Genomic DNA, 16,356 nt, shown 5'->3' with positions numbered 1-16,356 from the left:
TATCTAAGATTTCCTTTCACTTCATACAGATCATGTATTTCATCGCCATAAAAACGTTGGATAAATTTACAATATAAGATTCAATAAACACGTCCTTCTCATTTTTTTACCCGATATTAAATTTAAATCTTACCAATAAACTGACGTAACCATGTATGGCGTTGTACCCGAGGATGACGTCACGGAATTCACCAGAACAGTAGTCCGATCGATCGCATTCTTTGATCACAGTAATATTATATCTGTTCCTCCAATCCTCTAAAGTCCGGAGTAATTCGTTGATTTTTATACTCTGATTGTTACCGTGTTTCAATATAGATACTAATTGTTTATCATCGAACAGACTGAATGTATCATCCAGAGCTCCACTGTCGTATCTGTTATGGGAATCATCATCAGCCAGCATTTTGACGTTGCTAAAACTTTATCACTTCTTATTTTCAATTATTTCCATGACTATAGTTTTTTGTTCTTTAGAAATCCTTGTGGATGTTGGTCCGTGCCTATATTTATTCTGTAACAAAATGATATAATGTTTAATAGTTTTAAATTATATAATATATGCAAAAATACGTATTTTGATGTATGTTTTTAGTTACGTAACTCTAGAAGGTATGAACGGATCTGGATTCATTTTGCAACTGAGAAAGATAATACTAGTGACTGCACTGCATGTCAATTTTTTTACTCAGCTTTTTTTTATAAATGCTGCGAGCACAACCGCAACTTCACTGAACTCTTTAAAGTCATGGAAAAATATTTTATTTAAAAAATATTAACATATTATTTTAATTTGCTTAAAATAAGTATAGTTTTTATTTGATGACGTCAATGCTAATATATCTTTGTTAGCATTAACATTTTAACTCTTAGGTTATAACCTAAAGATACACAAAGTTAGAAAAACTCGATCAACATTAATTTCTAATATATCTAATCGAAAACACACATTCAATACACAAATATATTTACATAACTGCGGAGAACTTTAGCCACCTAACTCGGAAATTTTTATGTATATACCTATGTATAGTAATAAAGATGGAAACATGAAAATTTATGTTATACTTATAATTTGTAGATATGTTTACCAAACATCATTTTAAACCTAACTTAATTTAAATACAACTAGCTAGTCTCAAAGTCGTCTTTAACTTAATTAGCGAAGTTATCTCTTCAACGTATTCTTTTCAGAATACACGTTTTAGACATAAAAATCTAGCTTATATTTTCATGACGGATAAAATTGTTGTTAGTATTTTATATTTTACTTAGAAATAAACATTTAATTTTATTTATTTAATCTAACATTTTATTTTATTTATATTTTTTTGTCTGTGTATATGTAAGATTTATTCAACGGTAAAATAATGTAAGTACGTGGCTAAGATACGAATTCGACGACATATAGGAGGCTCAGATGTTTATTTTCGAAGGGATACTACATAATAATATCAATAAAATAGATTCCCATGGAGAAGAAATATTTTTTGTACCAAAAGTGTGCAAGAAAAGTAAGTAATATCATACAATTAAGCGTCAATACCCTAATGGTTCATAAGGATTTCCGATCACGTGGTCGAGAGTTCGAATCCATGTCCTAACACAAGTCTAAAGCGTAGTTGGAACCGTACAAGAAATATTAGTAAATTCACAAAAATCTGCTAATATTTTAATAAAAAGAAAAAAAACACTGTTAAAGTCAATTTCACTTTTCTCATAATACCATATTTTCAGATGTTTTCATAATTTATTTATTGTTAAAATCAATAATAAATAAGGTTTTTAGTTTATAGAAAAAAAAACTTATAAAATGTTAGAATTACATAATTTTTAACCTAGAAATTGCTCTTTATAATTCTATACCGTTTAAATTGATAACTTCGTTTTAGATCTTTTTTAAATATCTATTATGTGTTAACATCATTGTAGTAACTTTTTTATGATTTTTATTACAAACACATAGAAATGAAAACTGTAAATTAAAACTTAATCTTTACCTTTTTTTGACTTTATATATTATTGTTGCACAACACGTCTCTTCACAATTCACTAATATTTTTCACATAAACAAAATTACCAATAAACTAACTTGTAACTCTATGAATTACGTACTAAATATTTTAAATAAATACAACTACTTAAGTAGTAATATGTATTTAAATGACACTTGACTACTTGATTATGCTTTTCGTACAATATGCTCCACGTAAATTGTTACCATCGGCTTCCACTGCCGACATAAAAGAACATATTATATTAATATCGTAGTTCTTTAAAGGTACTTATACTGATACTTACCATGTATTCGTATAAATTTTTAGATAGCGTAAACACACTGTTAACGAGTTATTATCCTTGTTTATGAAGTTATTAGTTAATTCAAGTATTCAACAACTATTTGTGGTAGCATCAAAGTAAAAGGGTTTTTATTCTATTGTCTACAATTTGATGTCGCTTAAAACTATTTTTATTTGAAACATCTATTTGTTATTTTTGTTCTGTAATGTTTGCATTATGCAATGAAAATAGTAATGTTTGCTGTAAAACACAAAACAGTAACGTTCTAACTAACGAGTAACTCATTTGGTATCGATGTTATGTAAACTATATTTACTCGTGCAGTAATTTGTAAATATTCACTAATCAGCCAAACCTTACTAATATTATAAATGCAAATATTTAGATGGGTGGATGGATAGATGTTTGTATGAAAGTATCTCCAGAACGGCTGTATAGATCTTGCTGATATTTGACATAGATGTAGAACATTGTCTGGAAGAAAACATAAGCTACTAATTAAGTTTTTTTTTAATTCCACGCAGACGAAGTCGCGGGTGACAGCTAGTACACAATATATTTAATATTGCAGTTTTGAACAAGTAATAAAACGCACCAAAAAGCTACTAATATATTGAACATTTATTACATATGAAACAAAAAAATCCATTTGCGTACGACATTTTTCGCAAAAGCGACTGAACATGATTCTGATTTTACAGCAATCGTGTTTCTTTCGAGTAAGAATTATTTATAATAACGCTTTTGCATAATTTTGTTCGTGCTGAATAAAAAAAAACTGAGAATGTGTTTTTACAGATTATACTCTACATGTATGCCATATTGCAGGGAGAGACGTAATATCATCCATCTAGACTATCGCATTAATAATATTATTAAGATTAATCAATAAATGTCGTATTCTTTTTATGATCAATATTGGCGCTTGGAATCGCTATTAATGTGTATAAAGATTTAAAATTAGGTCAACACGGAGCGGTCGACTTCACCTAAACAAAATGTAATTGTGTAAAAGCAATAAAATTGATGCAACCATTAAAATTAGGTCGCCGCTTTGTAATCAAAAGGTATTGCGAATTAAATTCGTCGTACTCACGGCCGAGTCACAACAGCGTGCAGGATTTATGATTCCTACCCAAGGGCCTCTGCTTACCCATTAACCTATTTAACATCTGCAAATGACTGTTTAAATGAACTCAGATTATTTACTAGAAACTAATGAAGTTTTCATAAACTAATTAAAGCGTACAAGAAAATTTTGTTTTTATCAACAAATTCAGAACGTGTTCTTTAAATAAACAAAATTATTCAATTTAAGAAACATCTAATGTTATAAACAAGGTCATAGGTGTATTACTGATAGTACAGCTTTCGGAAACGCTACGTTAGTCACTTTAAAAGTATTTACATAATGTTAAATAACAAACTCAAAGCATCAATAGCCTAGTGGTTAAGGGTACGGATTTTCGATCACGAGGTTGGGGGTTCGAATCCCGCCATTCGACTATTGTCGTAAACCTTGTGCACAAGCAACTGAGCTCAATTGGAATGGTACCGGAAATATTAGTAAATTACCAAAAATCTGGTAATATTAAAAAAAATGTAATTTTCAGCATTAACGCTTGCTAGTGTTCAAGATATTATCTACAAAGTTAATAATAACCGTTTTTAATTTAATAACATTAATATGAGTGGGTAATATTGATGAAAAATATGTATCGAGGTTTACGGAAAAAGCAGTTCAGAGATAAACCGGCTCATTAATAATATGATTATTAAATAATGGCTATTTATCGAGGCGTGATTTCGAATTTGGAAACCTGACAAAGTCAATATATTGAACTACGTTTTCCCGAACGTGAAAGATGTCGTTACAGTTCAATCATTATTGTTATGAATGCATAGTCGTATTTCTTATGTTTGGAAGTCGTAAACACATCTATTTATGACGTTTGACCATACGATATTATGCCTAGATAGAGACCATAGATAATAAAATTATTGGTCGCGGAATCTTGCCCCATAGACAAAATCAAAATCTATTAGCGATATCGCAAATATATTGTAAAAAAAAACATATAACTGAAAGTGAACTTGGGCCTTTTTTGAGGAAAAGTTCTTTACGAGTACGTATCATTCGCATAATATGATGAAACAATTATTTTATACTACAATTATTAAATACTACAATTAAACAATATATTCCTAACTCTCTGTCACTATTGTATACGCAGAAAAAGTTGATGTACTCTAAAACCCAGGTGCGTGACGAACAGAATTGAGTCAGGCGCTTATTGATTACTCGTATTTTGCCAGTCTTTTGAGGAAAATTTTGTCAAGTTCAATGATTTGCGTCAGTAGTGTAAAGTAAATAGTTACGTCGGAAGATCCAGAAGCTTATTGGTTAAGAGTACAAGCATCCGATGACGTGGTTGTGATTTCGAATCTAGAAATTTGACTATTGTCGTGGACCATATACTAACAGACTTTAAGCTTATTTTAAATGGTTATAAGAAATAACGTAACCATATAAATACAAAATAAAATATGTTTTTCATTATAATAAAAGAATGTTATTAACCTATTAATTGGTATCATCCTCTCTATCCTTTTTAAGGAACCATTGAAATAAATTCCAATCTTCTTTGAAGACTACACCCCGTGTAATTCAACGCACATTTATTACAGAAATGAAATGAGCAAAAGCAGATATTTAAAGGCTTTGCTTCATGAAAGAGCCAACCAATAAATATTAATTACCTACTGTTAGGAGTGTATTAATTTCGTTTAACACGCGCTTAATGCAAATTGCGTAGTCAATTATTTTTTTGAATAAAAGCAGTATAATAAATTACCAATTATATATTATACTAGCTGTCACCCGCGACTCTGTCCGCGGGATTAAGAGTAGATGTTGGCCGATTCTCAGACTTACTCAATATGCTCAGAAAATTTCATGAGAATTCAAGAGAACGAAAATTGTGACACGAGAATTTTATATATAAGATGTAGACATCTTACTTCTTATTATCTCATCTTAGCAATATTATTAATGCGAAAGTTTAGATGGATGGATGGATGTTTGTTAGAACGGCTGTATGAACCTCGATGAATTTTGGCACATATTTAGAACAAAGTCTGTAGGACTTAAGGGCTATTTAACAAGTTTTTCATAATTCTCCGCGCACGGAGTCGCGGGTAAAAGCTACTGATTAATACATGTTATTTCTTTTTGAATAACGCTAAATAATAGTATATTATTTAATTAAATTAGATATTTTTAACATTGCTTTTAAAAGTTGCATCATTCTTTCTTATATTGTAAACCCCTGCTGCGAGGCTATCTTGTTACGAAACACATTTTGTACGTTCACATGTATAAAGTTACTAAAAGAATAAAGAAAATTTCAAATTAAAAGACTGAGTTAATTTTATTAAAAACAATGTAAAAATGCATAAAATTAAATTGTTTTTACAGTAGTTCGGGTATGTTGAAAGAATGAATGAAAATTTTTATAAAAATATATAAAAAAAAGGTTAACTAGATATTTTAATGAAATAACGATAAAAGATTTGTGTGGTTATTTGTCTTATTTATAATATAATAAGTAAAAAAAACTAAGGGAATAATCTTTAAATCATTAAAACAAAGTGAACACATTTTATTCATAGTAATATGAAAAATACTTCGGATGTATGAGTTTTCTTATTGTCAGATAAACAATACATCTTTTCTCCATGATTGGCGTGTAATATATCATAATGTTTCGATAGGAAGAACATTTTTTTTAAGTTAAACAAGTATCGGAAGACAGACATTTTGTTCATCTTTCACGTTAATTTTATTATTATGATTTGATAAATAATTAAAACAATATGAAATCGCTTCCTTTTGTACAAAATATAACATTATATAATACAGAAGTAACAAAAAGATGGCAAAATGATTTTATTGCTTTTTATTTTTTAAAAAGCTTTAAAACTCTACGTATACCTAACTTCGTCGAAATACGATCATGTTAGAAAGTTCTCTTACTAATATAATACATCCTTTAAATATATTTAGGAAATAGGAGGATATTAAAGTAAATAAATAAGAATTATGAATAAACACAAAGAAGAAAGTATAGATATTTGAGATTTTATGAAAACCCCTGCTCAAGTACGCTCCGTCTATCTCGAAAGGATTTACAAATTATTCATGTTATGATGTAAATTCTGCATCTTTTGCTAGTAAATCTTATACTTTGTGGGTGAATTTCATAATATGAGAGAAGTCATGCGGACGGAAAGTATAAAAAGTAAGTACTATGAGAAAAAATTCTCTTCCTATTGTACAACAGGAACAAAGTTTACAAAGGAATAAAATCCACAAGCAATTTATTTATTTTACTTCTTCTACAATATTTATGCAATGCTAGCTGTCCCACGCTGCTCCTTCCGCACAGAATAAAAAAAACATAGATAGTAGCCTATGTTTTTTTATATAATAAGGTGGTAAACGAGCGAGCGGCCACCTGAATTCGCTGAAATAGCGAAGTGACCGTTGCCCATAGACATACACAATTGCATATGCGTTGCCTACCTTTAATTGACGGAGGAGAGGATGCACAGAAAGAAAATATTTTCCCTTTCCATGCATCCTCTCTATGTTTTCTTCTATACTGTATTCTATACGTATGCCAAATATCATCAAGATCCGTTAAGCCGTTCTGGCGTTTCAAACAAACATCCATCCAAACATTCGTATTTATATTATTAGTAAGAAGTAAGATTAAAAATACGAAAAGCCTGCACAGTTGTTCCTTCTTCCTTCCTGACTGTCGGATCATTTGGTTTACAAATTTAACCGGTATGAACTTGGGAAATTCATATTTCTGTTTTTGCTTCTACCAAGAAATAATTTCACTACGAGAAATGTTTTAAATAAGTTCAGTGGTTATCTCAGTCGTGATAACAGTCAACTGTTCTCTTTTTATATCGTTAGCATAAATACATTAAATAATCTGCATTGTTTGTACGTACTGTGACATTCGTTTGACGTGTCTTTTAATTCATATTGCTGTCTCCGTTTAATCAAAGAGGACGTAAGGGATGACAACAATTGTCAATGCGATCAAAATCTGTAGTTATATAACGCAAAATCCTTCTACAACGAACGTTGTTCAAATTATCAATAACATATTTTAGCATACATGTGCAAGAGTAAATTTATATAATGCAATTTCATACACGACTGTACATTTTGGATTGTCCAATTGACGTAATGAACAAATAAATTTATTCGTTCGTTAACACCAAGTTACTAAGTTACATAAAATCATTACTTGCTTTAAATGTAACAATCATATTTTTACGATATGAAATTACATTTATGTCTATATTTTCTATTTCTAAACAGTTTTTATCGTATTATTCTTGTAAGAAATAAGATAAAAGAAGATTTAAAATTTGTAGTCAATTAATCAATTAACTAATAAATCATAATTATATTGCCTTACTATGAATTTCTAAAGGTTTATTACCAATATACAATAATAAGTCAAATCTAAAACTATTCTTAAGCTTCCAATATAACTAATAAGCTGAACATTAATCAAACCCAAAACAATTAATCTCTTTGACGGATGTTACGCAAACTAATGTTTGTATACTGTAGCTATTATACAATATATTGTAGCACATTGTACTTTAATACTAAGTATAAAGATGGTATTAGAATTATATCTAGATTATTGTAACAAGATTTTACGTAAAAAAAAGTTTGGAGTAAAATTATAAGGATTCAACTACATTTCAAATATTAAATTTTTTCCGATCAAACAAAAAAATACATAGTCTTTAAAAATAATTATAAAATCTATCTCTGTTTAAATCTAATATAAATGCGAATGTTAAGCTGAATAGATAGATGGAGTTTATTTCCTTGAATCATCAGAACGGCTCAGAAATTCCATCGCGATGAAATTTGACATGGATGTAAATCATAGTCTGGAAGAACACACAGGCTAAACGCGGGCGATAGCTCTTAAAATACTAAAGAAGTAACTGAATTTACATATGTATTGTTGGTTTAAAAAGCATCATCAAATCTTTTATTTACTTATTTAAAAGATTATTATAATATCATAAAAATACGCTATTATTGTTAGCTTGTCCTTTTTTTAGGTCTTTTCCTGTACATATCTCAATATAAACAGTCATATTGATATTATGTCACTTCCTGCGACTCGTGTAAGCAATAGAAAAGCCTGATAAATAGTACAACTGACTACGTGTTTCCATTTGTGAGAGAATATTATTTATGTGAGTAATAGGATTATAAGATTCAAAGTCTAAGCACAATATTGCAGTCTCAAGATAAGAATATTTTCAGTACTGTAAATCTATATTAATCCAAACAAAATTTTATAGTCTTAAATCATCTTATCTTAACCAATTAATATTTATTCACTATACCTACTACAACTTTATTAACAGTTACAATTTAACCACATAATATTTAACTTATACCGTTTAACCAAAAAGCGTTATAAATTTTGTTGTATTTGCGCTTCGCTTACCGAATTATAAGTAAATTTTTAATAAGTAAAATATCGATTCCGTTATTCATCATCTTCAGCTCACTATCGTCCCCACCGAGGGGTTCGGAGCCTACCCTAATTTAAGGGTGATTAGGCCATAGTCAAACACGCTGGCCAAGTGCGGATTGGTTGACTTCACACATATGTTTCAATTTCATCTCAGATATGTGCAGATTGCATCAAGATATTTTCCTTCACCGTAAGAACATCGGATAAATATAAAAAACACATTGGTACATGGCGGGATTCGAACCCAGGACCTATAGATTGCAAGTCAAGTGCTTGACCACTGAGCCACCGACGCTCCACGCTAATGACGATTCCGTTATTTACTTATTTAAATTTATAATAAATTACTTTCTACCTCTATTTAACTCATTTCGTTTAGAGTTTTTTTTTATATTAAATATAAGGTGACAAACGAGCATGTGGCCACCAAAATTTGCAGACGCACAGAAAGAGGATATTTCCCCTACCTATAAGGAGGAGTAGTCGCCAAATTCAGTTACCCTTCCCATCCTTTCCTTAAACCAAAAATTTTATATTAAGTGTAAATAAAAACTTATACGTACCTTTAGCAGTAGCAAATGTATTTTTTTAATTTATATTCCAAGTATCGATTTACGTACCCAATAAAATACGTGTTTTAAGTGGAAACACTGTCAGAATATGAAAGTATTTGCAAACTTATTTATAAACTAGTGCCACGAACAGACGCGACGCTTCGTGCGGCCGTCAGGAAAACACTGGAGTAGTTGAAACTATTCTTTTCTTTTATAATGACTGACTATAAATGTCATACTATTTTATTTAGTACTAGCGTTTATCCGCGAATCCGTCCTCGTAAAATTAAAAAAAAAACTTATCAAGTAGACTATGTCTTCTTTCGGACTATGTTCTCTACCTTTGCCAAATTTCATCGATATCCGTTGACCCGTTCTGGAGATACCTTCTAACAAACACCCATTTAAACTTTCGTATTTATAATATAAGTAAGACTAGTCGAACATGGCATGCATTGCAATACGTGAAAACCCAAAATGTTAAAAAGCATGCAAATAGAACGTTTAATTAACAAACTAGAAAATATAACATTCTCTGACGTCATTTACAAAGATGGGTTTGTATTCGTTCAGAGTGATTACAAACATGCATGTATGTAGTTGATATGGTAATATTTAGGAAATATTTAATTGCTTCTTTTCCGATTATAATTTGCTTTGTTGCAATTTGTCTATCCATTATTTAAAAACACTTTATCCAGATGGTAAAAAAGAAACCTTTTCTTTAATTTTCATATCGAAATATAACTATGAATACGTGCTATCGGAAATGTCAACAACAACAGATATAATTTTCTTCCTTGATTCATTACCAGAGCAGTATCAACACTCTTCAAACATATACCAATACCTATGGTATTATCATACTAGCAGTGAACAACAGTAAAAAATGAGCTAACTAGCATATGTGCTATTCTAGGCCAAAATCTATCTTTATTCCAAATTTCATCCAGATTCGTCCAACCGTTCCAAAGTTGTGTAGTAACAAACAATTTTCGCATATCTAATATGGGTAAGATTTACTACTAGTTGAACCCGACACGCATTGCAACGCCACATCTAGCATTGATCTCTATAAATGGATAGGTCATAGGTTTTTTTTTGGACGGCGCTATGCCACCCTCTCGTTTCCCCTGGCATGTTGACACTAGGTCATAGGTTGGAAACGACAGCTTTTGCAACGTTTCGAATTAAATGCGTCTGTTGAAGTTCCTCATAATTAAGGAAAAGATCAAATAAGCACAGAATACTATGGTTTATAGCCTGTCCATCTCAGTCATGTCAGTGACATCAAGAAAATTATTTTTATTTTTCAGTTTGATAAACAATTGAAGCAAAAAGTTTCGTTAAATCTGATAAAAGAAATTATTTTATTTCTCAATACAAATCTTCCCTGGCGTATTTATAAAAGTAACATTATATTTTTCCTATTGAGTTAGTGTTCCATTAGATATAATTATTATATTATTTTTTTAGTCATACGAGTATTTCTCAGATCTCATGTTACACAACCGTAATTACTATAGTGAAATTACTAATTAATTAATTCATACATGTTTACCAGACACATCGGAAAATAATGTTTTCTCGGGTGCGTATTTATTTATCACTAGCAGTTGACCTATACTTAGTCCCCACGGAATAAAAAAATCTATTAATTAACATAAACTAAGTCACCCGTGTATATTGTAACTTCTATTGATCCATACAATTTTTCTTCACCCTTTCATTCCTTTCGCATTAAAAAGTATTGCCTACGTCCTTTCTCAGATTCTAGACTGTCTATGTACCAAATTTCATTTAAATCGATTCAGTAGTTTTGACATGAAAGTGTGACAGACAGACGCTTTTGCATTTAAGTAAGGAAGTATAGGGGATATATACCTATTTAAATATTCCTTTACACAAGTGTTTGGACATTGAAAACTTACGTGAATGTCTTTAAATATGACGTAACTTATATACGTAAGTACCTTTACATAAGCCTGGAATAAGCCACTGTTTAAGTCAGCAGACAATGTATCTTTTGATATTGAAAGTTTATCAGCAGTCAGTTGCTAATTATTTGATTACAAATAATTTATGGCTGTGCCCTTTGAACTATAATTACGCGTTTATAATCAATAACTACGTTAGTGTTATAAATATACTCAGTACGTATATAAATGAGATACTAAATTAATATAGAAATTTGGTAGACGCGAATTTTTTGAGTTATTTCTGTAATATTATAATAACAAGGACTCAAACCTTCATGTTACCAAAATATTAAAAATAGCTTTTAATATTACACTTTTGTTATGTTTAGGATAAGAATTGTTTTTTTTAATGACTTGTATTCTAGGAAATTTGTCTCAAGCTTAACTTAAATACTTTGTTTTGTACAAGTATTTCGGCAATGAAAGTCCGTAATTATATTTTCACACTAGCTTTTCCTGTGACTTCGTCTGCGCAGAAAAAGGTTAAAATTTCATGTGTTACTTCAGAATATGTTTTATATCTGTGCCAAATTTCACCGTGTTGAACCGTTGCGGAGTTATCGAATAAATATTTGAATCAAAGATATCCCACGGGAACCTATCACATTTCAAAGAACAGAGGTACGTGTGCTCTTCCAGAATGTGTATCATACCAATTTTAATCGTGATCCATGCAGCCGTTATTGTGATACCTTCTAACAAAGATCCATCAATACTTCCAAAATTCGCTTATATTAGGAAGATCACAAATTTGTTTATATTATCAAGTATGTTTATAACAGTATTAATATATTTCTATAGCTAACCTACACAAAATGTTATTTGGCAACATATCATAGACGTATTTGCAACATAAACTAAACAATAAATTATAACCCTTAGATTACGCTGAGTAAATGATAAGGTTAGTTGAGCTAAATTTAATATTAGATACATTTCAGACCTAGATTTCTATAATGCGACATTCGATAAAATGAAAATGTTGTAATTTAAAACGTCATATGATGTTTATTCTCATTTTACTCCACGCTGTATAAATTAACTATAGTATAGTAAAATCAACGCTCTCTGCTTTAAATAGAGCGGGCCGGGCCACAAAGCCCGTTTTGTAAATACGATGTAAAACGAGATGATATTTGAATACTACAAGTTAATGACACTATTCTAGAATCCTTTGTCATAAAGGTTATTCATATTGATACTAAGAAACACCATTAAAATATTTTTTATAAAAATGTTAGCAGATTTTTGTGTAAATTTACTAATATTTCTTTTACCATTCCAACTAAGCTCTAGGCTTGTGCTAGGATATGGTTTAAGACAATAGTTGAATGGCGGGATTCGAACCCCTGACGTCAAATTCGGAAATCCGTCCCCACACCATCAGGCTATTGACGCTTAACTTTCATAAACACACATCTTACAATTTTTAAGAGTATATTTTGATTTTGTTTTCAATGTGTTGCTATTATTTTCATTTCATTAGCAAAAAAGTAAGAAAACAATATATTTTTGTATAAGATTTTCGGCACTGGAAGCTTACTATTTGTATCTCTTGCCAGAACTCATACGTTGCCTATAGAAATCTTTGTGAAACAATTTATAACTAAAACCTAATATTAATGATCAATTTTCTGTTGGAAATTAACATCCTTGATAAAATTAGATTTAAAAGAGAGCACGGCTCAATTCTCTTTTATAACTTTTCTAAAAAGCCAACATTAAGAATCAAATGTTTTGTTCTCGAAATTTCAATGTACAGAAATAAGATCCGAAGAAACTTTATTTATAAGTTCGTAGGAGGCTTTTAAGACTTTATTATTATTTGAGAATTCTTTTACTTGTTCAAGCAACAAAGGAATTAATTTGAAATCTAAATGGCAAAGCGTAAAACGATATTTAACAATCGATTCCGTTGAAACGTAATTAAAAAATTCATGGCATTTATTTTAATTTGTCTAAGATCTATTCTTTTGTTAATAATATTTCGTGTATTAATATTATTGTCATTATATGTCATTGTTACATACATTGTACATGTTTGAAATGTACAATTTGGGACAACTTGAAATAACGACGGGGAAAAGGTATGTGCTACGCGGGTAGAATAACACGTCGCTTGAATAAATGCAACTTATGTGTTCATTACTAATATTATTTTTTTTAAATTATATTTATTCTTTGATAATTTGCTACAAAGTTAGTTAATCAATGCTAATTAAATTATTTAACAAGCTAATTTTAATCCTGTTACTCATTACCCTCGCATCACTCTACCTTGATCTCAAACTGTGGAGCGTCTTTACAACAGAAATTCGTCCTTAAAATATATAGTCTACCATTTATTAACAATCTAAACTTAAGTAATTTTTGTCCATATTAATAAAAATACAGATTTAAAAAGCAGTTAAAAAGCAGGTTCATTTATTCATATTTTATGTTATCTGTAAGATTTTAAAACCATAATGAAATATAGACGTAATATATCAAATGACGGCGCGATTCGTTGGCGCCGGTCTTTACATTTGGAATGTGAACATATAAATGATAACGATATAAAAACATGACAGAATATTACTATACAATTATTGCAACTACACTAATATTATAAAGATTTTATTTTTGTTACCAGCCTGACGAAAAGGTCTTCCTTTTCGTCAGGCTACATACATAATCCATGCATACATAACCCTCTTGTTGGTTATGTATTTTCGTCTGATGAGTGTGCGTCCCGGAGGCCAACATTAGTTCTCTTTCCCTTCCCACCCTTTTTCTTATAAGGAAAGGATGGGAAGTGGAAGTGGACTTTCCGGATGAGAGGATGCATGGAAAGAGAAAATATTTTCTTTCTGTGCATCCTCTCCTCCGTCGATTAAAGGTAGGCAACGCATATGCAATTGCGTATGTCTATGGGCAACGGTCACTTCGCTATTTCAGCGATTTCAGGTGGCCGCTGGCTCGTTTGCCACCTTGTGATATAAAAAAAAAATTAGTCCTTATGTAAGTTTGTTTGTAGGTTTATATGTACGACCTAGAGTTAGAAACTGAATGACTAAGCAAATTTTGACGACTGAGATATCAATCGATATGTGTTCCTTTCCCGAATATCATATTACAAAGCACACGTAGTTGACGTAGGAAATAAAATTACATTATAATCTATACTAGTGGAAAAACTAGTATAGATTATAATATTCTAAAATAAGTCAATGATATATATAAGATTGAAGTTTACGTAGTTTAGAGTACAAAAATCTTTGTTTGGAAAAACATCCAAAAGACGGCGTAACCTAATACATTGAATCTTTGGTTAGTCGAGTTTTTTTTTTAATCAAGGTTTTAATAATTTTGTATGTTTGTTAACAAGAGGTCAAGAGAATGTTGGAAATTGCTCCACAAACGATGTAGACCTTATGTTCAGACGATGATGTTTGTTACCCACTTAATATCAAATGGGGTCGTGACCAAGCGCTAGTTTATTAATCGTAAAAAAGAATAAACTCAAAAACTATTGAACTAAATATTGAACTATACAAGTTAATAAAAACTTACATAACTTCAAAGTGAGACCCTTATTTTTGGTTATCCTCCTTTAGGTACTACAATGTCTATTCTATGCAAATTGAAAGAAAGTATTCATTGTCTATATTAAATTATCGCAATTTTACATCTGTTTTAAATACCGAAATGGTATACATTGATTACGATAAAATAACGACAATTGTCAATGTTAACGAACTTTAAACAATAATGTTTTAGTTTTAACGAACTTTATATAAATTTAGTTAAGATTGTTTTGGAAAATAATGTAGCAATGTACGTCATACTTAGTTTTAGAGCAGTCTTTCCCAAAGTGGGCGATAATGCCCCCTTGTGGGCGCTGCAGGTCTCAAGTTACGGGTTATAGTAAAAATTTCGTTTAGAATTCTCCTTTAATATATTATACATATATAGGTCACAATCATTAATTAATTTAGAGTTATAGTGGTTTTTAAATATGTGAAAATATGGGGGCGCTAAAAAAATATTTATTCTCAAAGTGGGCAGTAGACAAAATAAGTTTGGGAACCACTGTTTTATAGTCTTAAACTACGTCATAACCGGACGAAATAGACGGAGACAGTCTATAACCAGTTTAATAGCATTATGCATATGAAGTACCCGGAGACAGACAGTTTCTAAAGCACCTAAGCATATCATATAATAGGGCGAATCCATTACACAGTAATTTACATTTACACTACCAATACTTATTACTGTCTCAATAATTTCAAGAAAGAAAAAAAGAGACGAATATATTTTCCCGTAGAAATTTTTCAGATCAGATATTTGTCTATAATTGAATGCTGTGTACGCCTGTCATCTGTATATTCCTCTGTTTGTTTTATCTGTGTTTTATTTGTAAATACTCGTGTTGAACATGCAATTGCTGTAACTTTTTAATAAACAAATTAAAAAAACATATTTTCAAAGGGAAAAATATCAATAGTGTATGCATCCAAGTAGCTTCCCATTTATTATTATTTTAGTAGTATAGAAATATGAGCTATTGATTATTAATAAATCGATCTATACCTATCTATTAATATCGAAATCAGGTCAATTAAGACAATCAGTAAGTCTCTTAAATATATTTTGTTAAACTTTTTCAATTAAAAAGTTCATTCGGAGTTTACGACTTGAGACGATAAAGTTTGTTTCTTTTATTTATTCTATTATACAAAAATTGTTTAACATTTTTAATAATTTCTTAAACAAAAGAATTTAAACCATAACACTGTAACACTGTAAACACAGTCTAAAATCAAAAGAATGAAGCTCAAAAAATAATATTAAAGTGACATCTATTTATTTTTTCAATCAAATCTCCACGGAGAAGTATAATATCATTCATCATTATGTTAATTTGCATTATTCTGATATGTCATG

The 16,356-nt window shown here is 30.1% G+C and overlaps 1 protein-coding gene across 4 annotated transcripts in view; it reads right to left on the bottom strand.

Moving 5' to 3' along the window:
* The window catches only part of NGR-A20 (neuropeptide receptor A20), a 33,010-nt gene that overhangs the window by 5,399 nt on the left and 11,255 nt on the right, over positions 1-16,356 (bottom strand). For 3 of the 4 annotated variants that reach the window (XM_013307155.1, XM_013307152.1, XM_013307153.1), the window contains exon 2: positions 134-514. In XM_013307155.1, the coding sequence (XP_013162609.1) occupies positions 134-406 (273 nt within the window). In that variant the 5' untranslated portion in view covers positions 407-514. Of the gene's footprint in view, positions 1-133; positions 515-9,457; positions 9,616-16,356 lie in introns of those variants that run through there. The other variant, XM_013307154.1, reaches the window with a different exon arrangement.

This window comes from Papilio xuthus, unplaced genomic scaffold (genome assembly GCF_000836235.2).
Source record: "Papilio xuthus unplaced genomic scaffold, Pxut_1.1 DF828142.1, whole genome shotgun sequence".
NCBI classification, from domain to species: Eukaryota; Metazoa; Arthropoda; class Insecta; order Lepidoptera; family Papilionidae; genus Papilio; species Papilio xuthus.
Note: the sequence above shows the minus strand (reverse complement) of the source record. Positions and strands in the feature narration are given on the sequence as shown.